The sequence below is a fragment of the Ascaphus truei genome, chromosome 1 (assembly GCF_040206685.1).
Source record: "Ascaphus truei isolate aAscTru1 chromosome 1, aAscTru1.hap1, whole genome shotgun sequence".
Classification (NCBI taxonomy): domain Eukaryota; kingdom Metazoa; phylum Chordata; class Amphibia; order Anura; family Ascaphidae; genus Ascaphus; species Ascaphus truei.
In genome coordinates this window covers 393,483,593-393,502,603 of record NC_134483.1, presented here as the reverse complement: position 1 = coordinate 393,502,603, position 19,011 = coordinate 393,483,593, and the positions used below count along the sequence as shown (strand labels likewise).

Below are 19,011 nucleotides of genomic sequence, written 5' to 3'. Positions count from 1 at the left end.
AGTTATGATGACAAATTCATGGTTACAAATACACAGTTGCATTAAATGAACAGGTTATGCATTATACTGTATATGTAACAATGCACTAACATCAATGGTGGTCCCCCAAAGTACTGAGGGTACTGTGGCACGAATACCCCTGGTGTCCTGTCCCAGCAAGTCCCACCCAAATGTGAGGTAGCACTACCCCCTGTGGATGTAGGTGCACGTTGGGTACCTGCCTGGGTACTCCAGTACCCAGCTGCTGTTGGTCATGGTGGGTTGAAATGGGTCCCATGTAGCGGCACCTCCAAAAACAAATCCCTCTCTAAGGAGTCCGGATCCTCCTTGCCGTGTGAGCTCCAGCCAGAGGTATCACAAAATGTCTTATGGAGCCTGTAACCTCGTCCCAGGCACCGCATGGACGTCTGTCCACCGTGCAGCAGTACTTCCTGATACTAAGGGAAGGGTCCCTATCTGAGGCCTTCCCTACAATACTGATCTGTTATGGCTCAGGGCCTAGCCGGGGCCTAAGGGGTAGTCTCTAGGCCTATCCCAGAAGCCTCTTGCTCCCTGGACACTACCTGCTCCCTTCCTGGCTCCCACACGACTGAGCATGCTGGCTCCTTGTCCCCAAGGATATCCTTCTCCCTTGATCGCCCTCCTTTCCGGCGCAGCCTCCTCAAAGTCCCCAGCGCCATTATGGGACTTGTAGTTTCCCATACCATACATGCGGAGCCATTCAAGATGGCCACCGCAACTTAGTCCCGAGGCTTCTGGGAGTTGTGGTTCTGCACTTCCAAGATGGCCTCCACCCCTGCTGATACTGCGCCCTACAGTTTCCCCGACTCCCGGTCCATAGACCAGCTGGCAGCGGATCAATTCCCCGCACCGGAGGCGGATATTGCATGCACAGTTAAAGATATATATATTATAGGCGTATGAACAGTTGTAGACCAGATAAAAATGTGAGACAGCCTTAGTTTTGAAAGAACTTCGACTGGTGGTGGCTGCGAGGGGATAAAGGGGGGAGGTGAGAATGTGAGGAGGGATGAGAGGATTGGGGGTACAACAATCCTGGAATTTGTGAAAGAGGAGCATTAAGATCAGTATTGCACACATTGTATCCGTCAATTTACTCCTTTTCATATTCTGTTTCGTAATACTGGGGAGGGCAAGCAATCTTCAGACCCAGAATATTTTACGAAATAAAATATGAAAAGGTGCAAATTGGTGCATACTTGGCGTGAAATTTAGAAGGAAAAAAAAAATGACGTAATGATCATATCATTTATAGATAACATACCTCCCCACCGACTTTGAGCACCTCGCACCTTTCCCCACGGTGCCCAGTTTTTCTGGAGAAGCATCCTGTCAACTCTACGCATGAGTGATGGCGGACCACTGGCTGAGAGCTCGCAGTGCTGCACAATCTCATTCTGTTCAATATGGATGTGCATTAAATACGTTTCTGTACGAGATTCAAATGGCCACGGATGGAAAACTGCTGGAGAGCTAATGGTAAAACAGGTTTTTAAATGTATAAACAGCTTCCAGTTTTACAAAAAACATTTCCTGCAGAGGTGTATTGCAGATGTAAAATGTTATGATTTTATTGTTTTGTACACTTCCCATATTATGCATTAGAACCTGTGCCGTCTACATGGTTGGAGTAAAAACAATATATTTTCTTCGCTTTGCTGTTGCCTGATTATTTTTATTTGTTATTCCTTGTGTACAATAAAGGTCCCTTAGTGTGCAATACATGTACATTCCACAAGATGTCAGCCTATAATCACATTCTAAACGTCTTGTTAAAAGTGGCTTCATATAATAATAACAACTATTCTTATGTAGGCGTATACTGTGTATGTAGTTTTGTACATAGAATTCTGCGGATACAATAAGCCCGTCAAAAGAGCTTGCAGTCTCATGTTGGCATCTAAGGCACAGAGTAATAAGGGTACTTTCTCAAGAGCACACAAAGAGCAGACACTGGGATTTGAGCTGCACTTTTTCCCCCATACGTAAATAAAAACAGATGCTGTAGAAAAATTGTAGTAAATAAAAACACGGTTTGGCCTATATTGTACACAATTGGTGCGCGAACCTACAGTAAGTTCATAAACTGCCCTGTTTTAGCAGCAACCAATTCTAAGCGCTGCTTACTAATACCCTGGGCGTACCTGCTGTCCACATTTATAAAAGAGTCCTTTTAATTATTTTGAATACGTTTCAGGGCACCGCGTATGAAAATGCATTTTCATACACGGTGCCCTGAAACTTATTCAAAATAATTAAAATGACTCTTATAAATGTGGACAGCAGGTACGTCCAGGGTATTACTAAGCAGCGCTTAGAATCTGCACGAGAGAGGTTTGGGATATTTTAGTTAGCCATGGCATTTTAAGCACGCGTAAACATGACTACATTGTTATTAAATATAGGTGTATGGGTAACGCTCAGCACAGAGATAGTGTATATAGCAGAGGGACACTGGAAAATAATTCTAGCCAGTCAGGAAAACTATCATTTTAAAATAGGAGCACAATGTGGTTAACAGAACTTTTAGCTTTTTTTTTTTTTTTTTATGGAAAAAGGGGTCGGGTCAAAAATGAAGTCGGGAGACATTCCTGCTGGTGTTGGGTTAGGCTGGATCTGCTGGTTTATGGCTCTCTTATTGGCCCTCGTGACGCAGGAGTTTGCTTCCTCTAGATTCGGGTGCAGTATAGTACAGTACCTACTGCAGTAAGTATCTCTGGAACCAGAGCGTCCCCGGAGAATACAATGAGATGAGAATGTATGCCAAACGGTCTCTTAAAAGACTATTTCTGTTGTCCTTTTTAATTATTTTTGTCATGTCTTCTAACTTTCTATAAAACAGAGACTTTCTCCAGTCTTATAATATCCATAAATAAAAATAAAAAAATACTTACAGATTTGGCTAATAGATATGGATGTAATCACTTTAAGCCGTCACTGGAATTAGTTCACTTTGGTCGAAAGAGGGACCCTGGATCCTGCTTTCTACATGATTCTTGTATTTGTCTGCAGTTGCACCCTAGAGCAGCGGTGCGCAAAGTGGGGGTCGCGGTATTTTTTGGGGGGCGGCGCCGTGCTGTTGCAGAGGCCCTGCGCTCTTCCCGAGGCATTTAAATTAAATGCCGGGGGGTCGTGTGAGGCCTCTGCAACTCACTTACCTGGATTCAGAGGAGTTGCTGTGACGCGTCTCCATCGCAACATCGCGGTGTCATGCAGAGTGACGTCACACGCCTGTCTCCATGGCAACAGGGTCACGTGACATCACGTCATGTGACCCCGCCAAACCAGGTAAGGGGGGCACAAGAGCAAGGGAGAGCAGCCAAGGGGGCGCAGCTCAAAAATAATGCGCTCCCTGCCCTAGAGGTACCGCTTGTGAATGTGCAAGATGTTAACCCCTGCAGAAGTACATAAACAACGCGTCTCTACAAGCTTAGTTTAGGGTTTCCTATAAAATATTGAAAAAAATGATTGGCTTCAGTGTCTTAGCTGAAAAGTCGCTTTAATGCATACGGAGGTTTGAGTTTCTAAAGAAGTTTTAGGAGGACCTTGAATGACCATGCTTCCAGAAACACAGAATGCATGTAGCACAATGCAATGAAGGTCTTGCTGGGCGTCATTAGTGAGTTGAAGTGACAATTAATATGGTTGTAATTCAAGGAGAATTCAGCAATTTGCACCAAGTGACCCATGCCGTTTACTGAATGAGACCTATAATCTGCTACAGTTACAAGATATAGTCAAAGCAGAAAAAATTATTTTACTATATATATGAAATATTACTGTATGCTTATTTGCATGTCTGCAACCCCGCCTTTCACCATGATCACCCAGCACACAGCACTTCCACTGCAGCAAGGGATTTTGGGAAATGACATGCAAATGAGCACACAGTGCCACCTTTTGCTTCAAAACCATTAACATGGTTCCCTATAGGCTTAAGCTTGCTGCATGGTCACAGCCATGGTTAAGATGCATAGCCAGTAAACCCACCCACAGACAGCTGTTCGACCTTAATGGGTCTCATCAGTGTGGGGTTGGTTATACTTGCTATGCAAAAATGAAGCAAGGAGGATAGGTTTCACTGCACTTAGTTAAGTTATGGTGGGTTAAAAAAGTGACAAAAATGAGCATACAGTAATATTTCCATTTGCTATATGCTTTGCTGTGGAGGTTTTTGTCACTTTTTTTACCCACCATAACTTAACTAAGTTAAAAAAAAAAAAGAATTATAATATATATATATATATATATATATATATATATATATATATATATATATATATATATATATATATATATATATATATATATATATATATATATATATATATATATATATATATATATATATATATATATATATATATATATATATATATTATTTTTTTTTTTAAGGCTATACTTATCCATTTTGTATTTATATGATTTTTTTTTTTTTTGAAGTGTCAGTCGCCTAGCAATAACTTCTCAATCCTAGTACCATAATTAGTTTGTCTTTTGTTATACACACAAAGGCACATGTATAATGATTCCTATCCTGATGAAGACAAAAGTTGAAACAGTAGCTCTAGGACATCAGCGTTGTGCTTGTTGTGGATCGGAGGCTGCCGAGTCGGGGAGAGCCTTGGGATTACAGCGGTGCCGGATTGACAGAGAACAGCCAACATCTCACGAGACGAGAAGTAGCCGCCCCGCGTGACGCGATGCGGTAGTGGTGAGAGGGGAGTAGAGTTGTGTCCCAACGGATACGAGAGGACACTAACTGAACCCCATCACCAGAACGAGCAGAGGAGAAGCCAGACCCGCGATCCATCTGGATAATACCTCCACTTGTGTCAGACGGACAAAAAAGATACCAGTTCCTCGGATGTCCATCTGGGTTAAGGCACAGTATTGTTTTGGATATACTCATTCCCTCAATAGGGAGATTACCTATGAGTAGTTATTACCTAACTCCTATGGGACTCTAGCACAGGCTACCAGACATTAGCTGATTGATCCATATTTTTAGAGTCGAATGTGTGATACCTAACTCTTACATTATTCCTACTGCTATTTTATATGTTCTAGACCTTGTTTAAGGTTTTATATTTTTAATAAATAGCCTTTACTACCTACTGATTTGCTGGTTACCTACCTGATTGAGATCTACTATAGAAGGTTCATATCCCCTTTCTTACTGTGAGGATCCTACTGCATGACGCCATCAGTGACATAGGAGACTCCTGATTCCCTCGAGAGATCCAGTTCCAGTACTACTGGAGAAACGCTCTAATTATTCAACCTGTTGTAAGTGCATCTCTCACCCAGTGTTGAAGACCCATTCTAGGACGTACTACTCTATGTTTTTTCTTTCCCCCCCCTCCCATTTTTCTTCGCCTAGGTTATCTTCAGCATCAATTTCTTCTCGGCATCTGTGGGGTCAAGGACCTAATTGGCAGCACCGAAATACGGATAGCATTAACTCTGGTAGTACCTCCTCCAGGTTGTTTATTTTGTTATTGAGTTGTATTCAATTTATTGTGGTGTTGATATTAGTTCTTTGTAGTGCTTATTGTTCACACACACACACACACACACACACACACACACACACACACACACACACACACACACACACACACACACACACACACACACACACACACACACACACACACACACACACACACACACACACACACACACACACACACACACACACACACACACAATGATTCCTATCCTAAAAGGTGGATAAACCCACCTCAGGTTAACCAATATGTGCCATTACCAGAGAAAAGTTTAATCTGGTGGTGCTCATCTAATTAATATATTGTAGCTAAACAAAGAAGGTGAAAGAAGCATTCAGGCATCATCCAAAGATAATTATTATTTCTATAAATACTGAAAACTTTATGCAAGCCTCACTGCCCGGCATCTAGGGAGATTACATTAGTGTATTATGTATGGCTACTCCATATGGGTTAGCTTGACTCAGGGGCTGGATGATGAGGTAGCAAGGTTGTAGAATAATGGGCGCAATAAACTTTTGTCATACAACAGTCTTTTGTTCAGGTCCCCAGGCACGAGGAACACACACACACACACACACATTGTATTTCTTTATGGTTATCATTGCTTTCTTAGCTTCCATGAATGCCCATTCTTAACACTCAGATTAAGGTATATCACTTCTTTGCTTAAGCGTTATGAGACCTGGGCCTCCCCTTGTTCTCCTGTTCAGGTTACCCCTCTGTATTATCCCCGCAATGTCTCCATTCGGACTCTTAGCGGGTCCTGTACAAGTGACCCCAATACCTTTCGCCAGTGTGGGAACTGCCACTTTCCTGCCGCCGAAGAGGACTTAATTCAGATCTGCAGTTCGAGCTGATCCGCCAGCACCCAGGAGTCCTCGTTACTGAAGCCCTCAGTTGCATGCCATTTGCATACATCAAAGCTTATATTGGACTCCCTAATTCTTCTTATGAGATCCTGACTTGAAGGGTACCATCCCTATCTACAACGTAATAAACAGTGGGGCCTGATCTGTGCCATTACTTAAATAACATTAACTCTCCCGGAGGCTCCTCTACTCTTGTCCTCCTGGAACCAAACTGTCTCAAATTCTCCCCTCCCTTTATATACTCTCCGTGATGTCATGATCCCATGACAACACAGGGTGGGGCCAGGTACACACTAACCATACTAGTAACCTTTTATATGGGGGTTACATTGATACATATCAATAGACATTTATTTTTTATAGCGTCAAAAAGTGTGGATTCAAGCCATTCAAAAATGTAATTGCTTGAGAATAAATGACAAGGATAACACCAGAACATAGATACATTAGAATCAGGGCTGTCAACAGGGGGGGAGGGGACAGCCGGGACAAGTGTCCCGGGCCCGGTGGCTGCGGGTGGGCACGACCTCTCGTTGGCATCGGATCTCCACATCGACTGTCCCACGCTTCTAACGTCAGCGCGTTCCTGGGCCTCCCTCATGCCGGTGCGCGCTGGAAGCTCAGCCCAGCTTACTTCCGGTGCATGCTGATGCCAGAATGGCCCTGTGCGTGCCAGAGGCTCGGTGGGGAGCAGTCAGGGAGGGGGGAGGCCCGCAGCAACTAGAGGACCAGTCACCGGGCCTCCCACCAGGCCCAGCCTGAGGCCTTACACCATCCCCAGGTAAGTCACCAATGTATTTGGTGAGTTTTATATATGTATATCCCTGCAGTCAGGGAACGGTGTGCCTAACGAAATGGTGGCATTTAAATGTACCACAGGCCAATAAGATGCTGTGGCATCATCCGTTGCGGCTTCATATTAGCCAGTGTGACTGTGACATTTAAACTCCACAGAGATACCACCTCCACCCCCTACGGAGGTATCTCTGAAGGCGGGGGAGATTAAATTAATGGTGTTCAGCTCTGGAGACCATCTGCTTCAATCCCATTATTTAAAAAATAAATAAAAAATTAAATGTAAAAGAAGGATGTAGTGTGTGGTGTTTTGCTGCTTTAAGGTCTCATGCGTAACAGTATACAGCAGCAGTTCTAATTCACAATTATATCAGCTACAGCAGGGGCGGCCAACCTGATAGAGTTGGAGACAGAATTTACAAGTCTCATTGTCAAAAGGGCCACAGCAAGAAAAAATTCAAATGAATACCTGTATATTATGCACAGGGTCAGTGTATAGTGTGGAGTATAACTTGACAACACTATACACTGACACAGGGTACAAGCTGACACAGTAAGAGTGGGAGGAGGGAGGACAGATGTGGGGGTTAACACGTGGGGAGGGGTGAAAGAGAGGAAGACAAGCGGGTAACATGCAGAGGAAATGACACACAGAGAGGGGGGATGGGGGCAGTCTCCCTAACTTGCTCTCCAGTCTCCACAGCCAGCACTACATGGAGCTCTCAGCAGACAGGGTGTATACTGCACCCTGTGCTTTTTGGGAGCCCACCAGGGGTCACTGGTCCTTAGGAGCTAAGGAGAGAAGCTGGATAGGGTCGCTCTGGCTTCTGCTCTTTCATGTCTCTATGTCTCTCTGCACTCATTTTTATTTATTTTTCCTTCGGAGGCCGCACATGAAGCACTGAAGGGCCACATGTGGCCCTTGGTTGGCCTCCCCTGAGCTACAGGAAGGGACAAAGCAGTTACATTTTGTGGGTCTTCCTCATTTGTATTTTCAATCACTATAGAAAAGGTTCTAGAAGATTTAAAAATCAAAGTATTTGACCAGGGTGGAAAAGTGATTTGTACGGGGATGTCCCTTTTCCAATAGAAGGTCACATTCTAATCTACACAAAGGGGAAGTGCTAAAGAAACAGAGATAATACTTAAATGTCAGTTTAGCATATTGACAACCTAAGAATGTAAAACGATTTTAAAAAAAATGTTTACAGTTGTCCAACTGGAAAAAAAAAAGGGGGGGGGGGTACTTCCTTTATGTTTGTGGCTATTGCTACAGTATTTTTAACAAATAATTTCAGCTGGCTTGAATAGTTTTTTTTAAAGATATTATTCAGAGCACATGCCCACTAAATGCATCCTTTTTGCACATAATGATGATGTCCCAAATACATGCACACTGTACCCTATCGTCTGAGGATTTACAACCCATATCAATTGGAATACAAAGTGTTTGTAGCAAGGATTGCCTTATTGTGCCTGCATTGTCCGTTTTGTGTTGCTATCCTGTAGGTTAAACCCAGTACAGCCTCTTTGTCACTCGGATGCGGATCACTTTTGGTTACGGAGGGAACTTGCATTCAATTGGACACAAACACATAACATGCTAAAAACATTATTAGATGGTCACGTGCTGTGTCCATGGACGATGAAAGCAGCAATCCACTATGCCATAATTATTATTATTTTTTTCTAGTGAATCGAATCTAGGGGGGGATCCATTGTAGCAGAACCATGCTCCCATGAGATCTCTCTCCCCCTCACCCCCCTCCATTCTGGTTCCCGAGATACTTACAATATTAGTTGCCAGTGTAAATTAAAAGATGGCGGCCGGTACTGTTCCAATAGGAAGCTGCGTCATCCTTTCAGTGACCTTGTGGCTTCCCATTGGCTCGTGAGACCCGGGTCATTTAAAAAGGAGCACTCCAAGCAATATATAATCTTATGTGCTTTTTTTTTTTTTTTAATAAATCAGTTCTGTAGTATTAGATACATCTTACTGCCTTTTTTAATGTAACATTTCAACTCAATGCCATTTTTAATGAGTTTAAATATACTGAGCATCCTTTTATTTCTATTGCCGGCTTTAGCCCACCTCCCCAGCAGTGCAAGATATTTGTGACTCTTTCCTGTTTTTGATAATGTGTTGCCAATATTCCCAGCAGTTTGAGCTACAAACTGTAACAATAGATAATGTTACCTTAGTTATATAAGAATACATTGCAGCTGCTGAGTTACACACCGGCTGAAGGATTCATTTTAAAAACTTAAAGCTGCAGTTCAGTCTTTTTTTTTTTTTTTTTTACATTTATTTTTTTACTTCAATAGTTTCATGTGGGCAATCTCTAATTAGCTAAAGAACTGTATAGCTGCAGCTCAATTCGTTTTCCATGTATTGATAGGTCGAAATTTGGTGACATATTAAAAGCTGGCATTTGTTTATAATCTGCTTGTCTGTCAGTGGAAGCTCATGAATATTTATGAGCACTCCTGCACTGACATGTGCTAGAGGGAGGGCAGTGCTGACAGAGGGGTGTGCCAGGGCTTGTGACAGGACATGAAGTCGCAGTGCCTTAGCAAATGGCTGTTAAAATAGAATACAAGAAAATTGGTCTTTCAAAGTTGTTTTTTTAAAAACAGAAAATGCTAAAAGTATTTTTTCTTACTACAGAACTGATTTATTAAAAAAAAAAACATGCAGGATATTGACTGAACTGCAGCTTTAAAGGAAGACATTTAGTGAGCCCTGGGAAGCAGGACTTTGCGGATTGTTTACAAGAGAACCAATCCATCGGCAGCTTAGGTAATTTTTTTTTTTTTTTAAACTGCTTGGATTGCCTCTTTAAATTTCCCCAAAGGAAAATAAAAACACTACTAGCACCTTTAAGTCCCATTGGGAGAAAAGCACTACATAAAGTTATTACAATAAAACCAGCAAGTATTTTACGAGCCAGGGTCCCCTGGGAGCCAAGAAGAAGAGTGAGGTTCAGCTCCAGAAGGACCTAGGCACAAAAGATTAATACAATGTGAAAAGGGATATGGGACTGTATGGCGCTTACCTAAATGATATTACAGCACCACCTGCTGGTGGTAGAATGTAAAGATAAAAAGTTAAAACCCAATGGTAGAATAAACAAAAAACTTTGTGCACTCAAACGTAAAGTGCCTATAAGAAATAAATAAATGACCAAGCAGGCATCGTGGACTCACACCGGGCAGCAGTTGCTGTATCAAAAGATACCTTTATGTGCCCTGAATGTCAGTACCAAATTGTGAGTACCCACTCAGGGGGGACCTTTTATTTGTGTGGGGTGTATTAAAATGTCTGTTTTTAGCTTACTGCACTATTAGTCCCCCCTTTTTTCTCTTTCCACCCCTCCCCTCACTCCACCCTACCTATGGCCACAAGCGGTGCTGCAGAGATTGGACATCACCAAGAAGCTGCTGGCAACCAGTGACTCACCTGTCCACGACACACTCCCTCATCCCCCACGTACCTACAAAAAAGTTTAATAGCCAAACACCAGATATTTCGATCACAACATGCAATCTTTAATTAAGGGGCGGACCCTTGTCTGATAAAAATTACATGTTGCAACCAAAACGTTGGATTTATGGTTATAAAACTTTTGTACCCATGTCTTCATCACTATGCCTATAAATCACAGTTTGGCCGTTCAGGAAGGTCCCGTCTGCGTTGGAAAACCAATCAAAACGTTATCTGCTCTATCAGTTTATCTGAGGCATGCCTGGGGAACATTTAGTTGGTCCTCAGCTGTAATAGGACCCCCCCCCCAGTTCAAATTCTTTATAAAAAAACAAAATGGAGTATGCAGGATTGCCGCTTTATACCAGTTAGCGGTAGAGCAGTGTGGTGCAGACCCTCATGCAGGGAAGAGGATAACAACCTATGTTTTTCGCAAAGCAAAAAAGAGTTGAAGTGTGGGATTGTTTTAGGGGTAGTTTCATTAGGGAGCATAAGGCAAGTTAATCCACAGTATTATGCTCGGTAATCAGTATTCACTAAAACAAATACCATACGGCTATTTATATATTCATCCCAACTTTGTTGTCATTCTCCCCCTCCCCCCCACTCCTACCCCCCCAAATACTTAAAAACAGGGATGATAATTAGCAGTGACCCAAATCAAATTCATATGATGTTCACTAAATTGGTTGGACACATACTGTGCGACAAGTTTAGGGATTCCAGTTTTAGGTTAAAACTGAAAATAAAGCATCACTTCCTATTGCAAAGCCTACATCAATACAATTGCCAAAAGCAACCAGCCAAAAGATAGTAAAATATAAACATGTATTCAGTGTTTTTACTTAACTATGCTACATTTATATACATTATCCAAAAAAAAACCACACCCACAAAAATGTAACTTGGTGAACATGGAGTTAACGCAGGGAAAGGAAAATACAGTACTTTCCTGTTTTGTATAACATAGCATTATGTTCCTTGATTTAACACCGCTTAGTGAATCTACCTCCTAATGGGGGAAGGCGAAGGTATAGATTGCACACTGAAAGCTTTTGCAAAGACAAGCATCCGAGACATTAGAATGGGTAACTTATTACCTGTTACAAGTACAGTAGCGGACGGGCCCTACAGAGTGTGGCTACGTGCTCCTGAATACCACAATGCTTGGCTTCCCTCTCACCTCCTTCAGGTTATAACCTGCTGTTCAGCGTCATGTGACACAATTCATTTCAGTAAAAGATTAAATAAAGTTTGGTTTTATCCCACTGTGAAACTCGTCTCACACTAAAAACTCAGTCTAGTTACACAACGAAACAATATAGCCCAACTGTGGCAACATGAAAAAGTAGGAGTAGCAAGACACATTAGAAGGGACGAGGAAAAGAAAAGAGAGTGTTTATTTTTTTTACGCAGCAGAACTGGTGACTCCGTGTTTTTTTTTTTGTTATTTTTTTTATTTAATAGGTGGGAAGCAGGGGGCCTCCAGAGCTGAACCGCGTTAATTTCAACTTCGAGGGCCCCCTCCTTCCCGAGATACTTACCTCCGTAGGGGGTGCCGGTATCTCTTTGTAGTTTAAATGTCCTGCATCATGTGGGCCAATAGGAAGCCGCAAGGGATGACGTCACTGCTTCTTATTGGCGCTTGGGACATTTAAGCCGCCATTTCGATAACCCCAACTAGCCCAGCCGAAACCGCTACCTCCTACGGAAGCAAGTACCTCGGAAAGCAGGTGGTCCTCAGAGCCAAAAACAACAACAAAAAGTGGCACCCGTTATGCTGCTTTAAGCTTGACTATCTTGGTGCTAGTATAGGTTTTGTACAAATACTATGTGTAACCAGGTCCCCTCTGGTCCCCCGGTCCCAACCCCTTTTCTTCTGTGCCAGGGGGATGTTGCGCGGAGGGCGACGGCGGCTCCCTCCGCAGGGCGCCATGTTGTGTGCGCTTGCGCAATGGTCAAAGTGGTGCTCCATAGCTCAGGATCTGCTCAGAGTCGCGCATGTGCAGTTGAGTGCGGCGGTGGCCATTACACACTCGCGCAGGCGCAGTGCAGATCGTGCTTGCGGCCCCAATGTTAAAGAGGGCCATGGAGGACTACAACCCCCAGGATCCTTAGGGGCAGGTAGGTCACCGGATGCCAGGGAGCCAATAGGGCTTACAGCTTCCCCCGAGGAATGGGATACATTGTTGTGCACTTAGTCAGTAGGAGCTGGGAGTGAGACAGGGGAGGTTGTGTGTGCAGGGGTCAGGGACCCACTAAACTAGGCCCGGTAATCCCCTATGCTCCAGCTAGGCCCTGAGACATTGTATGAGTTTGTGGCTTCTATAGGGACAGGTCCTAGGATTGGAAACCTGCCCCATTAGTGCTGCCAATAGAGTTCAGGGACAGAGCTGCAGTGCTGGGTGGCCCTGATGGTTGTGGTCTGAGACAAGACCCCCTAAGCAGATGGAGATTGTTGCAGAGTTGGATTCCCCCAGCCCCCACTGGGCAGGCATCCTTAATAAGTGCACCAACAAAGTACATACACATTCTGGGCAGCGCTGTCTCACATACCAGGGAGGTTGGGTGTGGGACTTTGGGGTGCTGTGGATACGGTGTGGGGTACATGGTGTGGGGTTACAGCCCTGTGAGGTGTGTGGGCAGTTGTGCCAATAGTTATGGAGTTTATAGAGTGATAAGAGTATTCATGTTGTTCCAGTAAAGACCTTTGATATTTTACATCATTGTGTGAGCATGTGATTGTGCCCTGTGAAGGGCTGCTTCCACTCTGCTGGGATGCTGGGATCCCTCACAGGTGGAGGCGCTGCACCATATAGTAAGTGGTAAGAGTAATTCACCCCAGGATCCCAGCGGCGGAGACTTAGGCTCCTGGGAGCCAACAGGTAAAGGGCAGCACCAGTAGCTATTTACAGCCACCCCCTTGATCTCATTTAGCGTGGGGGAAACAGGGCTACATATGCAAGAGAACAAAGCAAACACATAAAAGCATTGCAAACCAGCACTGACAGAAATGCTATTATTCATGCACAGTACACATTAAAAACAGGAAGACAGACTGCAGAGTGTGTGGGTGCAGTCTCTCACATCAACATATATTAAGGGGATTAGATCTTGCCAGGTGATGCAATGTTCCCTACTTTCTCAGACAATAGAGGGTTGTGGGGAACACCACTATATCAGGCTTGGAGAAATCCCAGTCGTCTGGTCTCTGGTGCTTCCCCTCCTCCCAGATGCTCCACCACTGGAGTGAACAGATCGCATGATTGCACCCCAATCAGAGGCAGATCTGATAATCCCCACGCTGCTCTCCGAAGTCGCGCAACACAAGGTATTGTGGGGCATGACTTCAGAGAGCAAAGCAGTGATGGACAACTCTACTTACAGTTCAGGTGCAAGAGTCCAGTCTGTCACTTATCCCAAACGGAACAGTGTTTCTTCACTGCACAGCATGTACAACACAGTGAGCGGGTGTGGGGCTCACAGGGAGGTTCATGAACCTGCAGCTGAAAGCTCCGACTCTGCAGCAGAGGAAATTGGAGTTTGCGCGACAATAAAATGGAGCAGCACCAGGAGGGAAAGAAAAAGGAAGGGAGAGGCTGGAGACAGAGAGAAAGGAGAAGGGCCAGACTGGACAGAGATGAAGGGAGAGCCATGGAGGAGTTATATTCTAGTCAGGGTAATAGCTCAAAACACCCCTTTGTCACAAACCTACAATATATTTCGTGATTTAAAAAAAACAAAAATAGTAAGTGTGACGAGCCCAACTATTGCCCTACCCGTCTAGATGGCCTGGTTTCAGCATAGGTATCCATCTTATTGTGGCTAAAATGGCCGACATGTGTTTTGTGTGTTTGTAAATCTTTATTTTGTGTGCAATGTGATGCATATATTTCCTTGTCTCCTTTGTGTGCGAGGCTGGAAAATTCACTTATCCATTCTGCACACAAAGTAATCTGGATGTGGGGGGAGGTCGAGTGCTTAGGAACATTGTGGGAGTGGGGGTGCTACTCAGGTCTGGGGAATGTTGTCTTGAGGAGTGGAGCCTTTGTTTATCCCAGACGTTGGGGCTCCCATCTTTGCAGGAGATTTCCATCAAGCTGTGGGAACCATTGCTGGGTATTGGCCCAGTAGTCATTGGTCGGTTTGAATTCCACGTTCTCCATAAGCCCACCCGTGGGTGGTCCTACAGCACGGTCACAGCCCCATCAGAGGCGAGCCCTCGCTCTGCGATTGCCCAGCACCCAGTCTTACATGGTTTCCTATGGAGACGGGAAAAGTATGTAAAGAGCTGCTGATTTCAGCTCCACAGTTCAGTCTGGAGTCAGCATGGACTTTAACAAGCAGGGTGCTCCAAGGGTTTGATGGGGACACCCGGAACGAGGCTCAAAGTTGGAGTGGGAGATTTTAAAGTGCTATTGCTTGAATAGCATCCTGGAGGTCTTGAGGGCTGGAACCCTGCCAGAAGTGGAAGTTGACTTGGGTAAGACTACTGAAGCGGCATCCAGCACCTAATTAACTAGGATTCCCCCTGTAACACCAGTTTATGCGAGTTTTAGCTTTTTTCCCCATGTTTAGTGCCAGTTGGCTCCAGCCGAAATACACTTGCTTTATTTAACCCCCTTCGTTTTGTCTGGTGCTACGATCCCAGGTTAATTGCCCTGGTCTCCAGTGACAATAAGTTTTTAATGACATACATAAATGGAATAGAACTAGAAGTCAAAACACTATGTCTACCTTGGCCAGCAAGTATCAATAGGAAAAATCAGTAGGAGAATGAAGATGGGATGGAGTGCATTCAGAAGAAACTGGACAATCTTACAAGGGAACCTTTCACTGTGCCTCAGTAGGGGGGGGGGGAAGTGTTTGACCAGTGTGTTCTGCTCATGCATGGATGTGAAACTTGGACCCTAAATGTGGCGACAACTCAAAGAAGTATGGAGAGGTGTATGCCCCTACAGATAGATATATATAATGAATGTGCAACCAAAACAAAAAAATTCTAACATCACAAGAATGAAGAAGTTAAAATGGAAGTAGGCCAGATATATCACAGAAAATAAATGACCATCATTGGGCACCGATAGTACTCCATTCAAAGGGATATCAAAAGACTAAGATAACCAAAAGGAAGATGGGAGAATGAAATCAGAGAATTTGTTGGAGCAATGAGGATAGGCTGTAACCACAGTACCTGGTAGTTCATTGGTGAGGCCTTCATCCAGCAGTGGATTGCCAAGGTGCTGCTGAGATTTAATAAAAAACACACACTAAATATTTAAGTCCTTATAAAATTGAATTTTAATAAATAAGAAAAAGAATGTGAAGGGCGCAATGTAATGTTTTAAACTTTATGTATCACCTGTGGTGACAAAGGACAACAAATACAATGCTATGCACTTACAAGAAAAATGCTTAAATATAAAAACAAGTACTGTATATGATAAAAAGGTTGATAAAGAAGGATAATTGCCGGTAGATAGTGTGGAGTCTCACTCCCTCTGTGTCTCTGCTTATGGCTGGAGTTTGCAAGGACATTCTTCACTTCTGGGGTGTTTGCCAGACTGCTCAGCCGTTTCCCCTGGGGAAAAACAGCGCGCTGGCAGCAATTAGACTGCATCCGCAGAGGAAATCTACAGCCCCCACCAACATCGGAGGCAGTGGGTCTCCAAGCAGATCATCGCCCGAAACAGCTGGGCAGTCCGGCAGACACCCCAGAAGTGAACACAAAAAACAAAACTGTGCGCTACTACCTAACTACCTATAAAGTTTAAATGTATAAATATATACAGTACAGTGACTATACCATCAATTTAGTGATAAAAAATGTATAAAAAATTAAACCACAACTCCCACAGTGAGATAATTAAACATTAAATAATAAGTGCCACATAACTGTGTTGGGGATAATGGCGTCTGCAGATGTAAACGCAGGGGTGGCTCAGCACCCCACACACACTAAGAGAATGGAAACAAAAGAAAACAGCGCACAACGCCAAATAGTGAAGCAAATTCAACAATATATTATGGAATTAAAAAGGGGGTAATATATCTGCGTACATAAAAAAAGGTTGGTAAAAGGCATGTAGTGTGTATCACACTGTTTACCACTCGGCTGTTAGCTGTAGATTCAGGTGCTTGCTTCCCTCTGCTGCTGCAGCTCAGTTGATTCTGGGGCAGGACAACAGTCTTTTCACTCCCAAGGGGATTTCCCTTCATGCAGCCAGGTTCAGCAGCTGGTACTGGGGCTCGGTGAAATCGCTCCTGCTTACTAACCGATATGAAGCTGCTCCTGTACCTCGGCAGGTGTATCCTCTGCACAGAGGTTAAAACGCAGCTTGCTGCTGTCTTCACAGCAGTGGTGGATTCAATAGGGAAGTTTGAACAGTCTTACAAAGTCTCTCACAAGTGTCCAAAACAGCACACAGGATGAAATAAAAACAGGACAGGCCAACACATAGACAAAGGCCAATGTAAGCAGATATAAGGCAATAGAATGTTACATCCAACTAGTTTCGTAGAATTAACTACTTCTTCAGGGAATAATTAGGCCATTACCCAGAGGTCTTAAATACCTCACATAGATACCTTAGTGGATGTATCATTTATCTCTGTATCTCTGTTTTCCTTTCTTTATCCTACGCTTTTTTCTAGTTACATCTTTTTATGCAAGTAATGATGGTGTCTATTTTAAGTCGACTAATATTGTGTTTCTTTTATTCCAGCATGTTTTTAATTATTTATGCTAGGTTTTGTCTATATGTAAGTTTATATTAAATAGGTATTGTTTTGTTTTTGTTTTTTTGTTAATAAAGTTGTTGTTTTAAAAGTAAACTACACATCTTCCCTATCACGCAGACCATTACCTATTATAGATGATTGGTCTATCCCTAATTGGTTGACCAATAAGGTATCTATGTGAGGTATTTAAGACCTCTGGGTAATGGCCTAATTATTCCCTGAAGAAGTAGTTAATTCTACGAAACTAGTTGGATGTAACATTCTATTGCCTTATATCTGCTTACATTGGCCTTTGTCTATGTGTTGGCCTGTCCTGTTTTTATTTCATCCTGTGTGCTGTTTTGGACACTTGTGAGAGACTTTGTAAGACTGTTCAAACTTCCCTATTGAATCCACCACTGCTGTGAAGACAGCAGCAAGCTGCGTTTTAACCTCTGTGCAGAGGATACACCTGCCGAGGTACAGGAGCAGCTTCATATCGGCTAGGAAGCAGGAGCGATTTCACCGAGCCCCAGTACCAGCTGCTGAACCTGGCTGCATGAAGGGAAATCCCCTTGGGAGTGAAAAGACTGACGTCCTGCCCCAGAATCAACTGAGCTGCAGCAGCAGAGGGAAGCAAGCACCTGAATCTACAGCTAACAGCCGAGTGGTAAACAGTGTGATACACACTACATGCCTTTTACCAACCTTTTTTTATGTACGCAGATATATTACCCCCTTTTTAATTCCATAATATATTGTTGAATTTGCTTCACTATTTGGCGTTGTGCGCTGTTTTCTTTTGTTTCCATACCCCAGAAGTGAACATTGTTCTTGCAAACTTCAGCCATCAGCAGAGACATAGAGGGGCTGCTCGAACTACTCTGGGATATCCTCTCCTCCTCTCTAGTGATGCCGCTTTCTCGGATGTCCTCCAGCAACCCACAGATGTAAACGAGAGTTCCTATGTAAGAGTGTTCCCTGGTATTCTAGGCGGACCGGAGGTCTTCTCTCCGGTGTTTGTAAGATGCACAAGCAACTGCTCGCAACACACACACACTTTTTACTGAGTGACAATCACTTCTAATGACTGACAAGACTTTCTAATTGAGTGAGACTGCTTAAATGAGCGAGACTCACTGTATCCGAGAGACAATGCCTTCCAGTGAATAACACTATCAGATGGTCAGAGACTTCAATCCCTGTGACAGTGAGGGGTGTATCCAGGCTCACTAATAAAAGGTTAAGCCTGTCTGGTTACCTCTGATCCATGTATTGGGATTTGGGAGTGTCAGCTCTTGAGCTCAGTGATTGTACATGCATCGGTAAATATGTGCGACATTGAAGAAGTTGCGTTTTTACCTTTCCAGGAGTGCCAGCAAGAAGAGATAGCTAGGCTATGAGTTTCAAGGGTGTGGGGGGTTACGGAGAAAGTCTTGTCAGAATGTGCATAGGTAACGAGGTTCCAGAGTTGCTGGATAGCCCAAAAAAGTACCCAGGAATCAGGTCGGATTCTCGAATACATTGAGAAACATTGCTCTGACAAAATCGCCCCTTGAAAACGCTTGCGCGACTCACCGCTAGGATTCCCGGCTTCAGCACGGAC

General features: G+C 43.7%; 1 protein-coding gene across 7 annotated transcripts in view; it reads right to left on the bottom strand.

The window, feature by feature from the left end:
* The window catches only part of TMEM192 (transmembrane protein 192), a 103,932-nt gene that overhangs the window by 51,008 nt on the left and 33,913 nt on the right, over positions 1-19,011 (bottom strand). For 2 of the 7 annotated variants that reach the window (XM_075612140.1, XM_075612095.1), the window contains one exon: positions 15,880-15,931. The exons of 3 other annotated variants lie outside the window; for them this stretch is intronic. In XM_075612140.1, the coding sequence (XP_075468255.1) occupies positions 15,880-15,906 (27 nt within the window). In that variant the 5' untranslated portion in view covers positions 15,907-15,931. Of the gene's footprint in view, positions 1-1,285; positions 1,445-15,879; positions 15,932-19,011 lie in introns of those variants that run through there. 2 more of the 7 variants (XM_075612112.1, XM_075612085.1) reach the window with 2 other exon arrangements.